Source organism: Toxotes jaculatrix, chromosome 7, assembly GCF_017976425.1.
Source record: "Toxotes jaculatrix isolate fToxJac2 chromosome 7, fToxJac2.pri, whole genome shotgun sequence".
NCBI lineage: Eukaryota > Metazoa > Chordata > Actinopteri > Toxotidae > Toxotes > Toxotes jaculatrix.
In genome coordinates, this window is record NC_054400.1 from 3,937,717 (window position 1) to 3,955,773 (window position 18,057).

Consider the following 18,057-nt stretch of genomic DNA (forward strand, 5'->3'; position numbering starts at 1 on the left):
TGTGTCTCTTAACACAGGGAGATCCTGTGACGTGAAACCCTGAATCAAAGCTCCCTGTAAACTAAATCAGAAGTTGTTTTGAGTCAGCAGTAGGTAAAGTGAAGCGTAACTCATAAAGAAGCTGCAGGATTTACATGAACGTGCTGCTCAGAGGTGAGTGGGCAGTTTATTTAAAGCAGCAAAACTTAGTCCTGTCAGAAACAGTTCCTGCAGGAAACCAGGCCTAATCAGACACGATTCATTGTTCGCTGCATGAACATGGATATAGTGCACGGAAGGTTGTTTCTCCACTGTCACAGTGCTAGACCGTGACCATGGAGAAACAGTGTGCAAACAAATGTGGTTAAAATACTGTGAAACTCTCACGTTACCCAAGTCTTGTGTTGCTGTCGTCTAACATGTCGCAAGCTTTTTGACTAAATGAATAAAAGAGCTGATAAGTTCTTGTCTTGTGCAGGATTAAAGTGTGCCAGTCTCTACAGCTGACACCTGACACCCCCCTCACCCATCTCCAAATACACACACAGACACACACACACACTCACACACACGCACACACACACATTCACTCTTCTACTCGGCTGCACTCACAAATAGATCCCCTGGCTTGCCTTCATTGCTCTGGGTATGAAAAGGACTTGGCTGGTAATGAGGCCACTCACTTGCTGTCGGTCCTCCGCCCGGCGAACACACAACCTGCTGCCCTACCAGGAGAGACAGAAGAACCAGAAACCAGCATGTCGGACCAGTCGGTGTTTGAAACGGACGTGTGGACCCTGACCCGGTTCGTCATGGAGAGCGGACGGCAGGTTAAGGGGGCGACCGGCGAGCTGACCCAACTCATCAACGCCATGCTGACCGCCATCAAAGCCATCTCCTCTGCTGTGCGCAAGGCAGGCCTGGCCCACCTGTAAGTACTGAGGATTACTGGGGACGAAGGATGTGTATGCACCATTACATAAGTGTCTGTAGAAATGTATGATGTCTACAAAAACTATGAATGTGATGATACCTTATTGACTTGCATCCCACCACAAAAAGGTCAGAGGTCAAGGTCGACAGCAGAACAGCAGTCGCAGAGCCGAGAAGTTCATTTGTTGTCAAAGATCAATCAGTTCTGATTTCAACACTCACCCATCGAGGAGGTGGAACAGTCGGGGCAGCAGAGCTGATATGAGTTACTGTTTCGTGCTGGGCTGATTTCGTGCTGCTCTTGTGTAAGAAAGACTGTGAACTTTGTTTGATTTAGTCACATGTCAACACTCCAATCTTGAATTAATAAAAAGGTTGTGCAGCTCTGCAACAACTTTTCATAGCAAGAGATAAAACAGTAAAATCCAGACGCTGCAATATTTTTGATTGTTGACATGTAACACAATAACCAGCTCTTTGTTAAGGGAATGGATGTTGAAGATTTGCCAGTTTTCTGGAGCATTATCTGAATTCGCTGAGGCTAAAAAAGGTTGAATTGTGACCTCTGGGGTCAACCTCTTAGGCTGTGCACAAATCTTAACCTTGACTGAATCAAACTCAAATATATCCAACCAAATCCATCCATAACTGCAGTTTTCTGGGGGCAGTAAATACTGAAATTTATCAAACTCCAGGTCTTTAAAGGCCAAAGTACAACTGAGCTCAGATGTAGTGAAAATGAGTCTCTGGCATATTCCTGGCTGATGTTCCATAGGAAGGAGAATTACTGAAAATGTGCCAACTCACAAAGAATGGGTCGTTGAAATTATGTAACCGAGCACAGCTCTACATTGTTTGACACTAAATGAGCATCATTAACACTCACAAGCTCCCAGGAAGTTGTCTCTCAATCAGGTTTTTTTTTTTTGTGTGTGTGAGACTTAATCTTGGCTGCCGATTGGTCCGTGCAGGCAGGGCTTGGCGGGGTCAGTGAACGTGACGGGGGACGATGTGAAGAAGCTGGACGTGCTGTCCAACGACCTGGTCATCAACATGCTGCAGGCCTCCTACAGCACCTGCTGCATGGTTTCTGAAGAGAACAAGGAGCTCATCGTCACCCCCAAGGATAAGAGGGCGAGTGATGAACACTAGTCGTCTGCTGAGGAGGAGAACAGCACTGCATGATGATGGACTCTAGGTTTTTTTCATGTTTTAGTTGCATTAGGCCGAATATTGGGGTAGGAATATGTCTGTCCTGTAATTTACAAGTGGGAAAAGTACAGTAAGTCAGTCACAGTTTGGCACATTAACATTACATTTATGTGTTTAACTCAGTTTAATGTTTGCAAACAGGCTTTTAGATTTTGAGAATTTGAAACCGTTACTTCCTGTTTCCACTAGGTGCCACTAAAGTGTGATTTTACAACATGCAGCTGAAAGAAACAGTCACATTATTATCAGCAGATCACCACAACATATTTGTTTCTGTCACCGAGTGGAGTGACCGTGACAGTATGAGGGGAGCAGACACACCAAGGCAACAAAACTCAGGGGAAGGTTCAGTTAAAAATATGTAAATGCTTTTATTACAAAGGGCTAAAAACAACGGATAAAAGAAAAGAGTACTCTGAGGAATCAAATTAAAACAGTCCCACGGCTGTCCACTCGCCCAAACGGAGTGTAGATGCTCCCCTAGACAGCAGGTGAGGGGAAGACAAAATGAGGTGTCCGTCAGGGTCCCAGTCCCAGAGACAAAACCAATAAACCTTATGTGGGGGCGAACACTAACATATATATACATATATATACATATATATACATATATATACATATATATACACATATATATATATATATATACACACACATATATATATATATATACACACATATATATATATATATATATATATATATATATATATATAAGTAAAGAAACACAACAAACTCAAAAGAAACCAACTAGTCCCACTCCAAACACAATAAGGCCCGATCCACAAAGATGATAGTTTGGGAAGGAAATGACTGAACCCTGAGGTGCCAAACTTATCAAACACAAATAAATAAATAAAAAACCCTCAAGAACAAGAGAACACAGATAAATCATCACAGGAAACGTGGTGTCACTAAATGCTACTTCGACCAACATGTTCAAAGAAACAGAGGGGTACTTAACCCGCAGGAGGGGTGGAACGTGTCCCCACTCCTCCACCTTCATCCGAGGCTTCCCCCTCTCGCACCGTGCGTCTATGGCGTGACGGCGGCCTGGATCCACACGCGGCAGTGGACACACACGATTCGGCCGAAGCGTTCCTCTCGCGCCGTTCACCGGCTCCGCTTTTCCTCCTGTCCGCTGCTCCCTGTTTACCCGTCTCTGCACGCGCCCACTGACAGAGCAAAAAATAAACTTTTCCCGCCACCACACACACACACACACACACACACCTGTGTCTTATCCCGTCTCAATTAGTTCCGGTCGGTGCGCACGCAACCTCTCTCACACACACATACACACTTAGGCACACACACACTCTCGCTTAGTCACCCTGTGACATTTCCATCGTACCAGCTCTCTGTATAAATGCTGGAACCATCACAGTGAGCGGTCATTGCATATTCATTTATTTTTTTAGCTGACATTTTTCTGAAAATGCGCGGCATCAGGGTTTTTAGTGGAGCTGTTCATTAAGATGCCTCCTGCAGATCTTGCAAATTGTTTAGCGAATAATTGTGCAATATGTTCGAATTTGGTCTTTGGTCTTGGCTTCTCCCCTGATGCATCACCACACAGTCCTCATATATCCACTGAATGAAAACTTTTTTTTTTGATACACCCCTGTATTAGACAACATATAAATTATCACTAACAGATGTGCCTTCTAAATTAATATCACGTCTACAGCCACAATTAACAACTGGGATGGTGATAATGATTTGTAATTTTAAAAAGGCCGTGTACCTAATGTTTGAAAATAACCGACTTTTATAGTCTGAGACTGACACACATAAAAAGTAAGAAATAATAAGTGAAAATTGAACTGTTTTTTCCCTTTCCTCTTCTTCTTCGTAACTTTTTGGTGTGGTTTGATTTTGTCACAGGGAAAGTACGTGGTCTGTTTTGACCCGCTGGACGGCTCCAGTAACATCGACTGCTTGGCTTCCATCGGCACCATATTTGCCATTTACAAACGGGTGAGTCTGACCTCAGCAGAGATTCACAAACCGTGCAGCCGCTGAGAAGGATGTTCCACTGCTTCAGGAACCTAGAAAAGGGTTTTCAGGAATGTTTGGTTTGCTCCTGTTTTTAAAATTATGCAACGGTGGGTTCAGAGGTCAAAAAACTCACTTCAGACATGTAAACAAACAACAAATATATGAACCCTTATCTGTTTTACATTTAGTCATGTTTTTTTTAACTGCTCTGAATGTTTTCATCTCAGTTAGAAGGATTAATTACATGTTTTTAACATTTACAATTGACAATTACAATTAACATTTCAAATTGTTTTGATTAACAGAAATAAACTAAATCCATCACATTTTATGAAATATGCAAGTGTGTGAGTGTCAGGATAGTTTTAGGGTTATTCTTATATTTAGGTGTTTGATTATAGAAGGAATACACAGCTTACAAGTGCAGTTACACTCTGCAGACACAGGAGAGCGATGTTGTCCAGCTGATCCAGGTTTCAGCAGATTTCAGAACCAGAAATCTGTTCAAATTTAACTTTAAACAGACTGAATTACTCTTTTTATGACTTTTTCACGTTTACAGGTTTGTCGTTTAAACTGTAAATTTTTCAGTTGTGTTCTCAGGGTCAGTACAACACCTCAGATTTAGCAAACCTGATTAAATATTGAGCCCAATTCAGTGACCCCCATGTTTGTTGTCTCTTCATCCACTGAACTGTAACATGTTTGAATAGGGGGACACATCTAGCTCAGTGGTATCTGCAGACCAGTGACGCCAGTGTTCATGTTTCTGTTCTGTGTTGTGGTTTATTTTCACGTTCAGGAGTCAGAGGGGGAGCCCATAGAGAAAGACGCCCTGCAGCAGGGCAACAATATCGTGTGTGCCGGCTACGCCCTGTACGGCAGCGCCACCCTGGTGGCCATCAGCACCGGTGCTGGCCTCAACTTCTTCACCCTGGACCCAGTGAGTGATTCAGTCTCATTGCAGTTAAATACCCCCAGCTCTCCACGGAGGCATCAGAATACTCTGTGGTGGGGAAATGACATGAAGTGAACCACACTTTTCTCTCAGACCTTTGGAAAAGCAGCTTTAGTTGTTACAGGAATGAATGAAAAAAGTTCAGTGTATGTTTGTAAGGAATCTTGTTGTTGTTATGCATCCAGACTCCTAAGAAAACCAGATTGTTACATTGCTGTTTTTAAGCGTGAAATTCACCAACCACAAGAGATCCTCAGGCCTGATGGGAATAATGTTGTGTCTGCATGTTTTAAACCCCCCACCCTTTCACTTAATTTTCCCTTTCCCTTTCAGGCCATTGGTGAGTTCATCCTGACCGAGAGGAATGTGAAGATCAAGCAGAAGGGAAAGATCTACAGTCTGAACGAGGGCTACGCCAAGTACTTCCACCCCTCCATCAACGAGTATCTGAAGCACAAGAAGTACCCAGAGGTGAGAGGATAATAAATAATTAAACGCTGTACGTCTCGGAGCATGGAACTCTCCAACACACAGCTAAACTTATGCTCAGTCCTGCGGCAGGATTTCAAACACAAGTGGCCTCTCACGCTCATCGTGTGAGTCCTGACAAAGCATTTGCTCTGGTACACTGAATTTACAAAAAAAAAAAAAGCTCTTCAAAGGGTTCTGCATTTTACCCTTTTTTTTAAAAAAATGTCTGTGTCTAATATAATGTCCTTTGTAGCCTAATTCTTTAACTAAAAACACTGTGAAATCACTTTTATATCTATTTTTTATTTGCAAAAGTGAACAATGATCAAGTGAAAAATCTGAATGGTTCATCATATGGTTTACTTGTGCAGTCTACCTGGTGCAGCCAGGTACCACAGGCAGAACCATCGTGACCTAAACGTGATCGACAGTCCGCTGAGCGTGACCGTACCATCAGACAGGACGGAGGGTGGCAGCTCGGTCAGCAGGGAACATCCTGTTCCTCAGGAAACCGCAGCGGCCTCTCATCTGGGAACTCTGATGTGCACGCTCAGCGCTTCTCCGGCACGGTCACAAACATGACGGCAGAGTTTGTTTGGTCACCAGCATCAACAGCTTCACCGGCGATGGGTTCGCTGAAGCTTTTATGAAATGAAAAGTGAAAAACAACCTGTCAGCCTCAGACGAGCTTTGAGAGTAAAGGAACACTGGAGTGTTTGGAGCGACACGCTCTCTGTCATCTATGAATGTGGTCAGGAACTTGTCTCACAGGTGGAGCTGAGATGCAAATATTGCTAAAAAACCCCCCAGAGAGAAGTTTAAATCCAGTTCACTGGAACCCCCCCTTCTTTTTCTTTTCAAACAGGTGCTCAGTGTGATCACACATGTTACACACTTAATATTTCTAACACCACCTGATCAGTGTTTCCAGATGAGCACACCAACAGATTCTGCCTCCTCTCTCAGCACTAACAAGCTTTCAGGACGTGTGCGGTTTGTTTGAAGATAATGTTCATGCACATCTTACCCTCAAAAACTTTCCCTCACTCTTTCTTTTTCAGTTTCTCTTGCTTTTATTTTAGGAAGTTTCACATCGTCTCCGGTGTGGCCAGCTGGATGTGGTTTTTCTCTTCTTCTTCTTCTTTTTTTTTTATACAAGTGTTGTTAGGAAGTGTTTCGTACTTCAGGAGGGTTTGTTTTTAGAAAAATACTATGCACACACACACGCACACACACCCCTCCCACATGATGACTGGGATGTGACTCAGCAAGCACATGACTCTTTATCACATGCCCGTCTGAACACGAAGCTCACATTAGGGCTAAAGAAGCTCCACTCAGATTCTACTCGGTTTAATTGGTGCGTGTTTCAGGGAGTGAAACACAGTGAAAAAAAAAATTAAGATAAGAAAAAATCACAAATAAAACTTATCAAAACTGGACTTTTCATTCAAAGTCCACTTGTTGAACCAATCAGGATCTTGAAGTTCTCCACAGCCTGTTTTTGTTGGTGTGGAGTCCCTTCTGTTGGCAGGATTAATGTACGTCCCAGCTGCTGCAGACGGACTTTGACCCGTTTTGTTGTTTGCTGTTCAGTTTTTCCTCGGCCACGACAGCAGAGCGGGTCATGATCTCTGAACGAAGCAGATCTGCTGTAGCTGCAACTCTGAAGTGAGCTGCTGGGCCCTTTATGTAGATTGAACTTTTCTATCAATGCAAACTACTTTTCTTTCACTAGTTTCATATGCTACATGAAGGATGTCCTACTTTTTTCTTTTAAAAAACACTGAATAACATTGAATAACATTGAATAACACTGAATAACATTCGATACACTAACATTTAAAATGTCTTCCTTTGCTGCAGGATGGCAGTTCCCCCTACGGGGCCCGATATGTGGGCTCCATGGTCGCAGACATTCACCGCACCATCGCCTACGGAGGGATCTTCATGTACCCCGCCAACGAGAAGAGCCCCAAGGGAAAGGTAACCACTGACCTCCATGAAACCATCTCGCTGAAGCATCACCACAGCCAGACTTAACAGAGTTAGCTTTAAAGATTAACCAGTGACCCAGACCAGGTGCATTAATGAGCCACCTGTAGCTCCTGTCAGGACCACAGCTCGCACAATGGGCATCAGGTTTTCAGTCTTGTTGTGTTGTGTGATCCCAGCAGTGTGGTGATCCTCTATGGACTCTGACACAGAAATATTGGGAACTTCAGGTCCAGATTTTCTAGCCTGCTGCTGAGTATGAACCTCCACAGCTCACGGATTTCTGTGTTTAACTTGACACTCACAGACTCAGTGACAAACTGTACAGTGACTCTGGCAGTAGTGTAACCTGAGGCTGGACGTGTTTGTCTCTCGTGCTGTGATAAATAAAGCTCAGAGACAGTCCAGGCTGGTCCTAAAGATAAATTACAACCTCTCACCTATTTCCTTCCCAGCACCTTGACTCTGTGGCTCAACTATCCTCAATACACGGAAATTATTTACATCTCTGAAAATATTTTATCATTAATGCTTTGAAAATATGAAACAAAACGTTCAAATATTTATTCTGATAAGGGCACGTGGTTAACAGAAGTAGAATAACTGCTTCTGATGCCACTGTGTCTGTGAATGCAGTGATTTCAGGAGCGTTGACGACAGCTCGTCTCATAGTGACCCAGATCCTGTTTGTGGACCTTTAACTTTATGTGTCATATATTGGCATGTGTTTTCCTTTCAATACTCACCCCTAAAGCTGCGGCTGCTGTACGAGTGCAACCCCATTGCCTTCGTCATCGAGCAGGCGGGAGGCCTCGCCACCACCGGCACCCAGAGGATACTGGACGTTCAGCCGGAAGCGCTCCACCAGAGGGTGCCCTTCGTGGTCGGCTCCCCCGATGACGTCAACGAGTACCTGTCCTTCGTCAAGAAGTTCCCGTAAAGATGAAGAATCCTTAAGACCTTCTGCTCCAGCAGTTCCAGTTTGTACAGTGAGCCCAGGAGGAAAGTCTCAACAAAAAACACAAATAATTACTTTTAAATTATTATCAAAATTCATGTGAATAATTAACCCAGATCATTTTTTTATGGATGCTGAAATAATCTCTGTCAAATCAAAGAAATGAAGCTTGTTAAGTTAAATCACAGCCTTTCATCCACTGTAGCATTTAAAAGTAATTAAATACAGTTTTCTCCAAAACAAAGGATCGTCATCTTCTCAAGTCAAGTTTCTTTTAAGTAGAATAACAAGATTTGAAACAGCTGCAAATTTGTGAAGAATTTGCAGAATTCATCAGTTTGCTCGTCATGTTGTATATAAACATTAACACAATTTTTCAGAGGAAAAAACAGGAAGAGTCGAGTTTCTAATTCACTAATCTTGTATAATTATGTCTTTATTGACCCAGGAAACAGCTGAGCTGAGATTCTCGTGTGGATGCACAGTTCAGGTCACAGTCTTCCCTGATAGACTGAACCATTTCTTCTCCAAATGACAAACTATAGTTTGCTCCTGATTAACGATTCACTGGTTTTAGATCCTACTGATGTCAAGGCCTCCTCCTGTCCTTTTTCACAACTCGCTCCTCCAGCTGCTCCGGCTGTTGGCTCTGCATATCAGGCTGAACTCAGAGGTGAAGTAAATATGTTACAGGAACAACACACACATTTACCTTTACTCACAAGAGCTTTACAGCTAATACAGGACACTTCTAATGCTGGGATGTGGGTCAGTCAAAAGGAGCGACACGTCTGACCTAAAATAACTTGTTAAAGCAGAAAGCTCCACTGGGATCTGTGAAATCTAACCATTTAATCATACAATACTCTTTAAATCACTAAGCTTTTATTAAGTTAAATTAATCAACAGTAAAAAATAATTATTAGTTAACTTCTAGTTAACGCCTAATGCCATCAGGGCTTAAGTTTGAAAACAAGCTTGTCAGGTCATCTTTATGGTGTTACATGCAGATTTAAACGGTCATGTCAAGTGACCACACGCCTCACAGTAAAGGGGCGACGCCATTTCCTCATGAATCGACACCATTGTTGCAAGAATCAATAATCCCACAAGTTCCTAATAGTACCAGACCTCAGAGAGCACAGCTGTTTGTTTTACGTGAGATCATATGACTCCGGCTTTGCTCTACATGTCAAACCAGCGTGTGGATTAACATCAGAGTATAGCTGAGGCCTCATTCAGTGCTCTGAACACGCCAACACCCGTCATCAGTGACCCTCGGTTAGAGCTGATTGAGTGAAAGTTAATGTTTGATGTTGTGTTAAGCACCTTTCACTGATATCAGAACAGTTTACAAACGCTGTGACATGATATGATGTGAGAAAAGTTAATTATCATGCATCATTTTATTATTATTATTTAGTAACTGTTTAACAGGGACAAAGCAAGATAAAATTTATTGTACCAGATACAGCTGGAGGCTTATTTTCATCTGAGCTGCAACTAACGATTATTTTCATTATCAATAAATCTGTTGATTATGTTCTTTTCTATAAAATGTCAGAAAATAAAGCCCAAGGTGTCTTTAAATGTCACGTTTGGATCCCAAACCCAAACATTTTCAGTTTACAGCCATAAAAACCAGGAAAGTCTGAAATCAGATGAAAAACTTCCTTCAAAAAATCAATTGATGATAAAAATAGATGCTGCTGAACTTCCTGTCGGCAACAAGTTAAAAAAAGTCCAAACACCAAACTAGTGTTTCACAACTTTAATTGATCACGGTAATAGTAGAAAAAAAACTCATTTACAATGACCATAGCAAGTGTTAATGTATCACTTACCAAGTAGCATACACATATTTACAAAGAATAAACACTAGACTAAAATCTTCTCAGACAAAATAAAGTGGCGTAAAACCAGCCAAAATAAAATGGCGCCATTTCCCTAAAAACAACAGTGTTTCTTCTTCTCCTCATAAAAACATTGCAGAATCTCCTGTCAATGCGTCACGCAGACTGAAGCCCGCTCGCTCGTCTCCAGCCAAACTATTGCAGTAAAAACACTATGATGCTACGAGGTGGAGCTGTTAAAACATTATACCAGAGGATAACTGGCTGCTGTCGCGATTCCACAGTGGTTCTTTCTGTCTTTGGCCATGTAGATGTAGCCTTTGTCTCCCCACTTTTCACTCCAGCTGCAAGAAGACCAGCAAAAGACAGGAACAGAGTTTAAGGGATTTGATTTCCTCTTTGTTATTTAATTACAATCGGATCTCTGTGGTTACACTAAGAGCATAACCAGGGAGAGGAGCTGGAAACAGGCAATGTCCTATTTACATAACATCTGTTGAACTGCTTCTTATGCAACAGAGTTTATAAGTCCACAAAAAAATAAAAAAAAAACCTCAACAAAACACTGCAGACAAAACAGCAGAGTTTAACAGTTTTTTACTGACCTGTTCTTGACAATCCAGTATTTCTTGCCGTCCACATCTTCTCCCTCGAAGCCATAACCCACCACCAGCACGCCGTGGTCCAGCTCCTCGCTGCTGCAATCCTTCTCGTAGTAGATTCCTGTAATACCCAAATAAATCCAGTCAGCCACAAGTTAAAGCTACAATAACTGTTTCTCTCGCCACATCACTGTCATATCACCGCTTTATATTTATAATACGGTGAACTTGTTAGTAAGCATGTTATATTTTATAAACTTGTTATTGGTTTTTTTTCACAAAACCAATAACTGACCTGATTGGTAGAACTGGAAGGACTCGTGTCCGGCATCGATGGCTACGGACACGGGTCCCACGGCGGCCACAGCCTTCATCAGAGCGCGCTCTTTGCCGCTGGGAATGTCGACGAAGCCGGTGTCGTTGGCAGCGTTGTACTTGGGGTCGTAGTGACACGGCTGATCGTCCTGGAAGAAGATGGGGGTGGACAGGATGTTACGGTACCAACACGGACCTCTGAGTCCAAAATATTCTGATCATCATTTCCTGTAGACATGGCTTTAGGAGCAGTAAGATCAATGAAGGTGATTGATTGGCAGGTATGTATGTTAAGCTCCTTCTTCGCCGTAGAGGAGGAGAACCTAAACCTCGATTCAACTGTCCCCTTCCTCCCGTGAGATACGTACTGTTCCCAGGTAAGGGTAGGCGTCCTCAGAGTCCAGGCCCTGGTTGTCCTTGACGTACTGGAAGGCCTGGTCCATCAGACCGCCGTTGCAGCCCTCGTTGCCCTCAGGTTTGGAACAGTCCACCAGGTTCTGTTCGCTCAGCGACACCAGCTTGCCGGTCTTCCTGAACTCCTGACCCTCCAGAGCTCCGGTGGTGCTAAAAGCCCAGCAAGAGCCACACTGACCCTGAACAGAGACAGAGAGGGTGGACGGATGTGTTGAAATAAAAGTGTTTCCTAAAATCATGAAACCAGTATAATCACCTCACCTCTGACAAAGTTGCTCGTGTAGACTTAAACATGTACAAACTGATGATGTTTATGCTTTTTTGTAGTTTGGTCTTAATCAACAGAAAATGAATGTACAATTACTTCGATAGCTGAGGAGGAAAAAAAAAACAACCTGTCTGGTGTTTGTCCTGATGTAAGACTCACTTTATAGAGTGGCCTCCTAGACTGATTCAAAGTGTTTTCTTTACTTTCTGGAGCGAGGGAAAACAAGTTGTATTGCACTTTGACCTAATGTATATAATAATGTTTGCCCCGCCCTGGCCTGGTTTACAGGGAGCCAGCCCAACTGGTTTCATCTTACAGAGTGGTAATGTATGCCGAGAGGGGGTGGAGAGGACAAACTGTGCAGTCATGGAGGAGGAGAAGGGGCGTGTGTGAAGCAGGCAGATAATAAAAACAACCCACGACTTGCCCTCTTATCTGTCTGTTCAAGCAAAACATTTACCCCTGTGGACAGCGTGCCCTTGTCACTTTATTTCAAATAAGTAAATTTGTGACGATGCAAATGTCCAATGTGGCACATTACATAATCATGTTTACCAGGTTTCTTCAGCAGCTGATATTAGATCATGCCACTGTATTTCCTCACACTGCTATTAAAATAAGAGCATGTGGTGACAGTGTTTGCACCACCTGACTGCCTTTTACTGCAAAAACAAATGATTCACGGGGATTCCAGTGAATCAAAATCCTCTATATTTTATCCTCATGGCTTCTTCCAAGAATTAAAACAGGTTAAACCACACCTGATGAGTTCATATCAGGTGTGGCTACCAGAGAACCCTGAGGCTACACGAGACACAAGCAAACAGACAGGAAAAGCATTGTTACCTGGTCCTTAACGGGAGTGACGTAGCCCTTCTCCCTCCAGTCCACAGCACGTGGGGCCTCCAGGAAGTTGGGCTCCATGAACAGGGACCCCTTCACCTTTCTCTCAGCTTTCCGCTTGTAGCCGTTCATGACCTGCCTGAACTCCTCGCTGGTCTGTGGAAAGACAAGAGTGAACTGAGTCAGTGACACTGACAATGTGAATTAAGACTGTTTGGGAAAGAACAACGAGAAGAAAACTTTAAGATAAAAGGTAATGAGCTAAAGGTGTTTCTCCTTAGCCACAGCTGTTAATCTAAGACCACTTTTCCATTTTGGTGACGATGTAGCTAAACTCTTAGCAATTACTGTCCTGTTTATTTAAACTCAGTGTTTATCCTTATTTATTTGACTCTGCTTGTCCTTGCCTCACATCAAAGCAAATCCATTTTTGCTGTGTTGTTCGCTGTGTTGTGCAATGTCTTGTGACTGAATAATATCAAATAAAAATTCCTGCTTCATCTATCTTGATCTTCCAAAACTCTTGTTATTGTCTCTGACATGTTTTCAATGACATGCCAGTTATCAAATCACTTTTCTTCGGTCTACGGGTCTTTCTAACAACCATGATAAGTGTTTCCGAGTGAGACATTAGCCTGTGTGTTGAAAGTGTGGTCTTACCATGTCTCCAAAGTGGTTCATGCCCAGGCGGAAGGAGTGTGTGCCCATGGAGTGCTCCAGGTTGTGCAGCTCAATCTTCTTCAAGTTCTTCTCCCATATCATTCTCCTCCAGCCCTCCTCTTTCTACACAAAACAATCACAATTCAAGCTTATTTTTTTTCCTCTGGAACCGTCAGACTCAATCCGTGACCGGAAAGAAAAAAAAATAAGAGAAGACAAGTCACCTCATGGTATTTTTTACTGTGCCAGCTCTTCCACAGCTCCCAGTGGTCATCCAGCTGTGCATCCAGACTGGGTGCTGAGAGGACTGCACTCAGGCACACTGCCAGCACGGCTAGGGGCAGCATTGTGGCTTCCTACTGGAAAACAACAACACAACACAACATAAGGCTAAAGCACAAATTTCCAAAGAAGCACACTGACGGAGGCCCGCAGCTCTGACCGTGATGAAACAAACAGACTCCATTACAAAGGGCGTTTATTTTTCCTTCTCAGGAACAGAGATAAGTCATGATCATTTACAACTGAAAACCCTTAATCACACGCTTCCTATGAGGGACTTTGTTCGTTTTCATGATTCATGGTGAAATCCGCATCAAAGCTGCGGATAAACATTCCCGACGGTACAGTCATTTCCCGACTGTTCGGCTCATAGCACGGACACCGATTGGGCAACATACGGGATTTAAAAAACCGGGCTGTCCCGATATTTACAAAATGTTCACTTTATGCAGGGAACAAAATGGCTGTACTGAGCGTTTTATGGCTGTTGTCCTGTAAACTGGGCAGCGGAAACTCGGCCAGATTCCAACAATAAACCAAGCCTTGTTTTTCTTTTTTTCCTTTTGTGCACAGTCACCGTCCCAGGAACCGGCTTGGACATCGAAACTACAACCAGGAAACCGAAATTAAAACCAAAACCAGTAACCAGTAGCGACCAGATAGCGGTCTTTTCAACTTAGTCCACTGGCTTGGTTTTTTCCCAATTCTATGTAAACCGTGGAAGAGAAGCTAGCAATGGCTGCTCTTCGAGCACAGAGGGAGAGACGACGACAAAGATAGAGCCGAATGAAACAAGATGGCTAAAGCTGGCGGATTACACTACAAATATCGATTTTTTGACTCGAAAATAAACAAATAAAGCTCAGACATCGGCTAAAGTAAACATTTTTTAAACGGAGGCTGGGATGTTTTCACTCTGGAGCACAAATGACAACAAAATTCCGAAGAAACATGAATCCATCAATATGACTAGCTTGTAAATTCGGGTCGTCGAGTTTGGATATTTTGACACTAGAAAAGCAAAAAAAAAAACTAACGAATGATTTAGATACTTACTGTAAATTCTTTGTCGCAGCAGCTCGAGAGAAAAATAACCTGCTATAACCGAGCTACACTAAGTTTATAAAGACCTTGCGGCTGCTGAATAACGTCCCACCGTGCTCTCTGATTGGCCCGCTTCTTGTTTATTGTCCACTAGTCCCGCCCCCAACATATGATGGAAGCACGTGATTGCCCCCCCCCCCCCTTCCTTCAGGAATGGCACTGAAAAGACGACTGTTTGTTTTCTAGTGCAGGTTTGTTCCAGCTAAAACAGCGAAGGAAGCCTTTGTTTTTTATCGGCTCTGGGTTGTTTGTGTTGTATTGTTTCATTTTAAGAACCCTGCTCATGATTACGAGACAGGTCAAGTAAAGATAGACCTCTTTTTGGTAATCAAATCAGGCTTACAAAAGCAAAAAAAAAAAAAAAAAAGGTTATACATTAGCTATAAGTCTAAATGGGAAAGCCAGCAGGTCTGACCATTTGAGTGAAGCCTATGATTGCAACACTGCTAGCATTTGGCACAAGCCTTTTTGGGGCCTTGACCTCCCCCAAGTAAATACATAAATTAACACTTAAATAACTAATATTCAAATGTATGTAAAGGCCTGCTTTTAGGAAACACCTCATCAGAGTTGGACAACGTGGACAATTCCTCAAAGGCCCCAGACTCACTCGACTCTGCTTCTGTCTACAGTATTTGATTAACTGCAGACATGTCAGAATTGTGCAGCACTGATGTACAGTATCAGCTAAGACAGGTCCTCTGTCCTCCCGCTTGTGGCACTGCTTTCAAAGAGAGACCCTGTGTAGGTTTTTAGATTTAAGACCTTCGTTGTGCGAGTGTTTATTGTGCTCATGTGTTTTAAAGTTGTTCCAACCCCCCCCCCAAAGAAAAGATAAATTAATGTAAAAAATTAATAAATAAAAATCAGGAATCAGCATCGTAGCCTCATTTCCCAGAGTAACCCGGTTTCTCCTGTTCATGTAAACATACTGATTAACCAACACTTATGGCAGGTTACACAACTGAGCAGTGTTCAACATTTTTCAGTACTTTTATGACGTACTTCACTAGTTTTTGAGCTCTTCGGTGGCTGCAGCAGCCGGAGATGCACGGAGTATTAAACCGGCGTTGTGGGGAAAAAGGTCCAGCAGTTACACGGGGTCAACGTGCCCCGAAGCTGGAGCCTCTATATGAAATGAGTGTTATTAACACTCATTTCATATCTGACAGAGATCTGTCAAAAGTGGGGAATCTTTAGCTCCAGATCGATTGAGTCTCTACCAAGTCCAAACTGATATGTATTACCTCTGCCAAGGAGGCGATGCTTTCGCCTGTGTCTGTTTATTTGTCTGCAGGGTTACGCAAAAAGTAAGAACCTTCTCAGTTTTGGAGTTGTGTTTTTTGACACTGGCCTTGGTGGTGCTGTGGTATTTTTTTCAGCTTTGTCCTGCACAGGAAACACAACTGCACAGTGCACACAGACTACACTACGTCTGCATTAAAATTACTGGATTCAATTGTGAGTTTTCAACTAACTGCAGCTCCTTAAGTGTTCAGTTAACCTGGAAAAGGAGACTGCAAATGTATAGGAAAATGGGCTTTTATGTGTTCATGGCCAGGTAGCCATTATCTGACTACGGCCTGAGCAGCCATTTACGTGATTTATGCCCTGCACCAACTGTAATCTTAAAGTCTGTCAAAGAAATGTAAGTAATCCTCCCCGAGTTAACTACTCAACATGTGTGCTAGACACAACCCGTACGAGATAACATGTTTGTTCTTGGTTTAACAGCAGCCAGAGAGATAACAGAGAGTGAAATCTCTGAACACACCATCTCATCTGTCCTGTTTTCAAATGGAGATACATTTATCCAAAGGTCCAAAAATAGAGCAGCTGCTCCTGCAGAGTGGAAATTTGAGGAAAGGTTGTTAAAAATATCAGAAGAAAATATTTGGTTGACAACAAGCTGAAACGTTTACAGACTGTATCTGGTGTCAAATCGTTTCCCCTCTGTGTCTGAGACTGTAACAGCCTGACAACAACTGCACTTAACATACAGTGAGCTCCGATAACACCTACAACAGCATCAGTGAAGGCCCGTGTTTTCATCTTCAGAGCTGTTAATCAGGGTCGATGCTCATGTGATTGATAAGACCATGAAACTCTGAACAGGCAGACTTGTTCATGCATTCAGAGATTAACCTTTTGTTGTTGAAGTTGAAACCCTTCTTATTTGTGATAAGGACAATAGGTCTGACACCAGTTGAAGAGAGTAACTTAATACATTTAGTATTCTGCTTAAGTACACATTCTGTAAATAAGTAATCCCCTTTTGCTCATTTATTTATTTTGGTTCAAGATGAGTCAGATTTAAAGCAATAGTTTTATTTTTTGAGATCTAAGCTTTATGGCCAGGTAGCTTAGCTTAGCACACAAACTGGGAACGGTGGAAAGCTGGCTGCTGGCTCCAGTTTCATATTGTTATTATTAATCTTGTATCCTGTGAACAGTGAATGCTAACTAACCCCGGCTGCTGAAACCAGGATTTATAGGAAGTCAGAAATGATACAAGCCTGATATCAACCACAAATACATTAAATGCTGAGCAGTGAACAGTTTCTCAGTGTAATGAATCACATCTTTAAGTTGTCACATGCATGATGAATGATGTTCCCAAATATCCTTTGAGTAACTTTGTGGTTAACATGGTGTCATACTTCACATTAGGCTAAAAACACATAATTTCCGTGCATTTGCAGAAAAGCAGAAAACAGACTGCGTCCTCAGCAGCTGACCTGTGACTGCGTTGTGTTGCTCAAGCAGAGCAACACATGACGGTGATTGACTGAGCACTTTTTTTTTTTTTTTTTTTTTATCAGGATTCAAGTCTGGTCAGTTACCAAAGTCATGCCTTAGAGTCGCCTGAAAACAGAATAACTGCACTCGTTTTTCCTTATGGAGATAATGGTGTCAGCAGTGGTGGAGAACATACTCACAACATTTGCATAAATAAAAGTGGTCATATATAAAAATATGTATATTTAGGTAAAATGCAAAGGTTTTGGAGGCAAAATGTACTTAAGTCAGTTAAAAGGTCTCATGCAGAAGGTAATATTATTGTATAATTTGTATTATGAATGTTGTTCCCATGTTGTTCCTCATGCATCAGCTTGTAAACCTTGTTGAGGTGAATGCTTGCACATTGCTGGTTAGTTAAATCTATGACAGTATCATATTTTCTAAGCTTATCATCTGTTTAATGTGAG

General features: G+C 42.4%; 2 protein-coding genes across 2 annotated transcripts; one reads left to right on the forward strand and one right to left on the reverse strand.

Moving 5' to 3' along the window:
* Positions 1-638: 638 nt before the first annotated feature.
* Positions 639-8,747, forward strand: fbp2 (fructose-1,6-bisphosphatase 2). The gene is made up of 7 exons (XM_041041880.1): positions 639-910; positions 1,884-2,046; positions 4,012-4,104; positions 4,928-5,068; positions 5,417-5,554; positions 7,421-7,540; positions 8,304-8,747. Exons 1-7 carry the CDS (start codon positions 738-740, stop codon positions 8,487-8,489), a joined length of 1,014 nt encoding a protein of 337 aa, XP_040897814.1. The 5' UTR covers positions 639-737; the 3' UTR covers positions 8,490-8,747.
* Positions 8,748-10,263: 1,516 nt separating this feature from the next.
* On the reverse strand, positions 10,264-14,926 carry ctsla (cathepsin La). Its single transcript, XM_041042187.1, has 8 exons — positions 14,801-14,926; positions 13,687-13,821; positions 13,463-13,585; positions 12,806-12,958; positions 11,646-11,870; positions 11,258-11,426; positions 10,966-11,083; positions 10,264-10,704 (listed from the first exon to the last, which is right to left on the reverse strand). The coding sequence occupies exons 2-8, from the start codon at positions 13,807-13,809 to the stop codon at positions 10,605-10,607; spliced, it is 1,011 nt and encodes a 336-aa protein (XP_040898121.1). The 5' UTR covers positions 13,810-13,821; positions 14,801-14,926; the 3' UTR covers positions 10,264-10,604.
* Between the last annotated feature and the right edge of the window lie 3,131 nt (positions 14,927-18,057).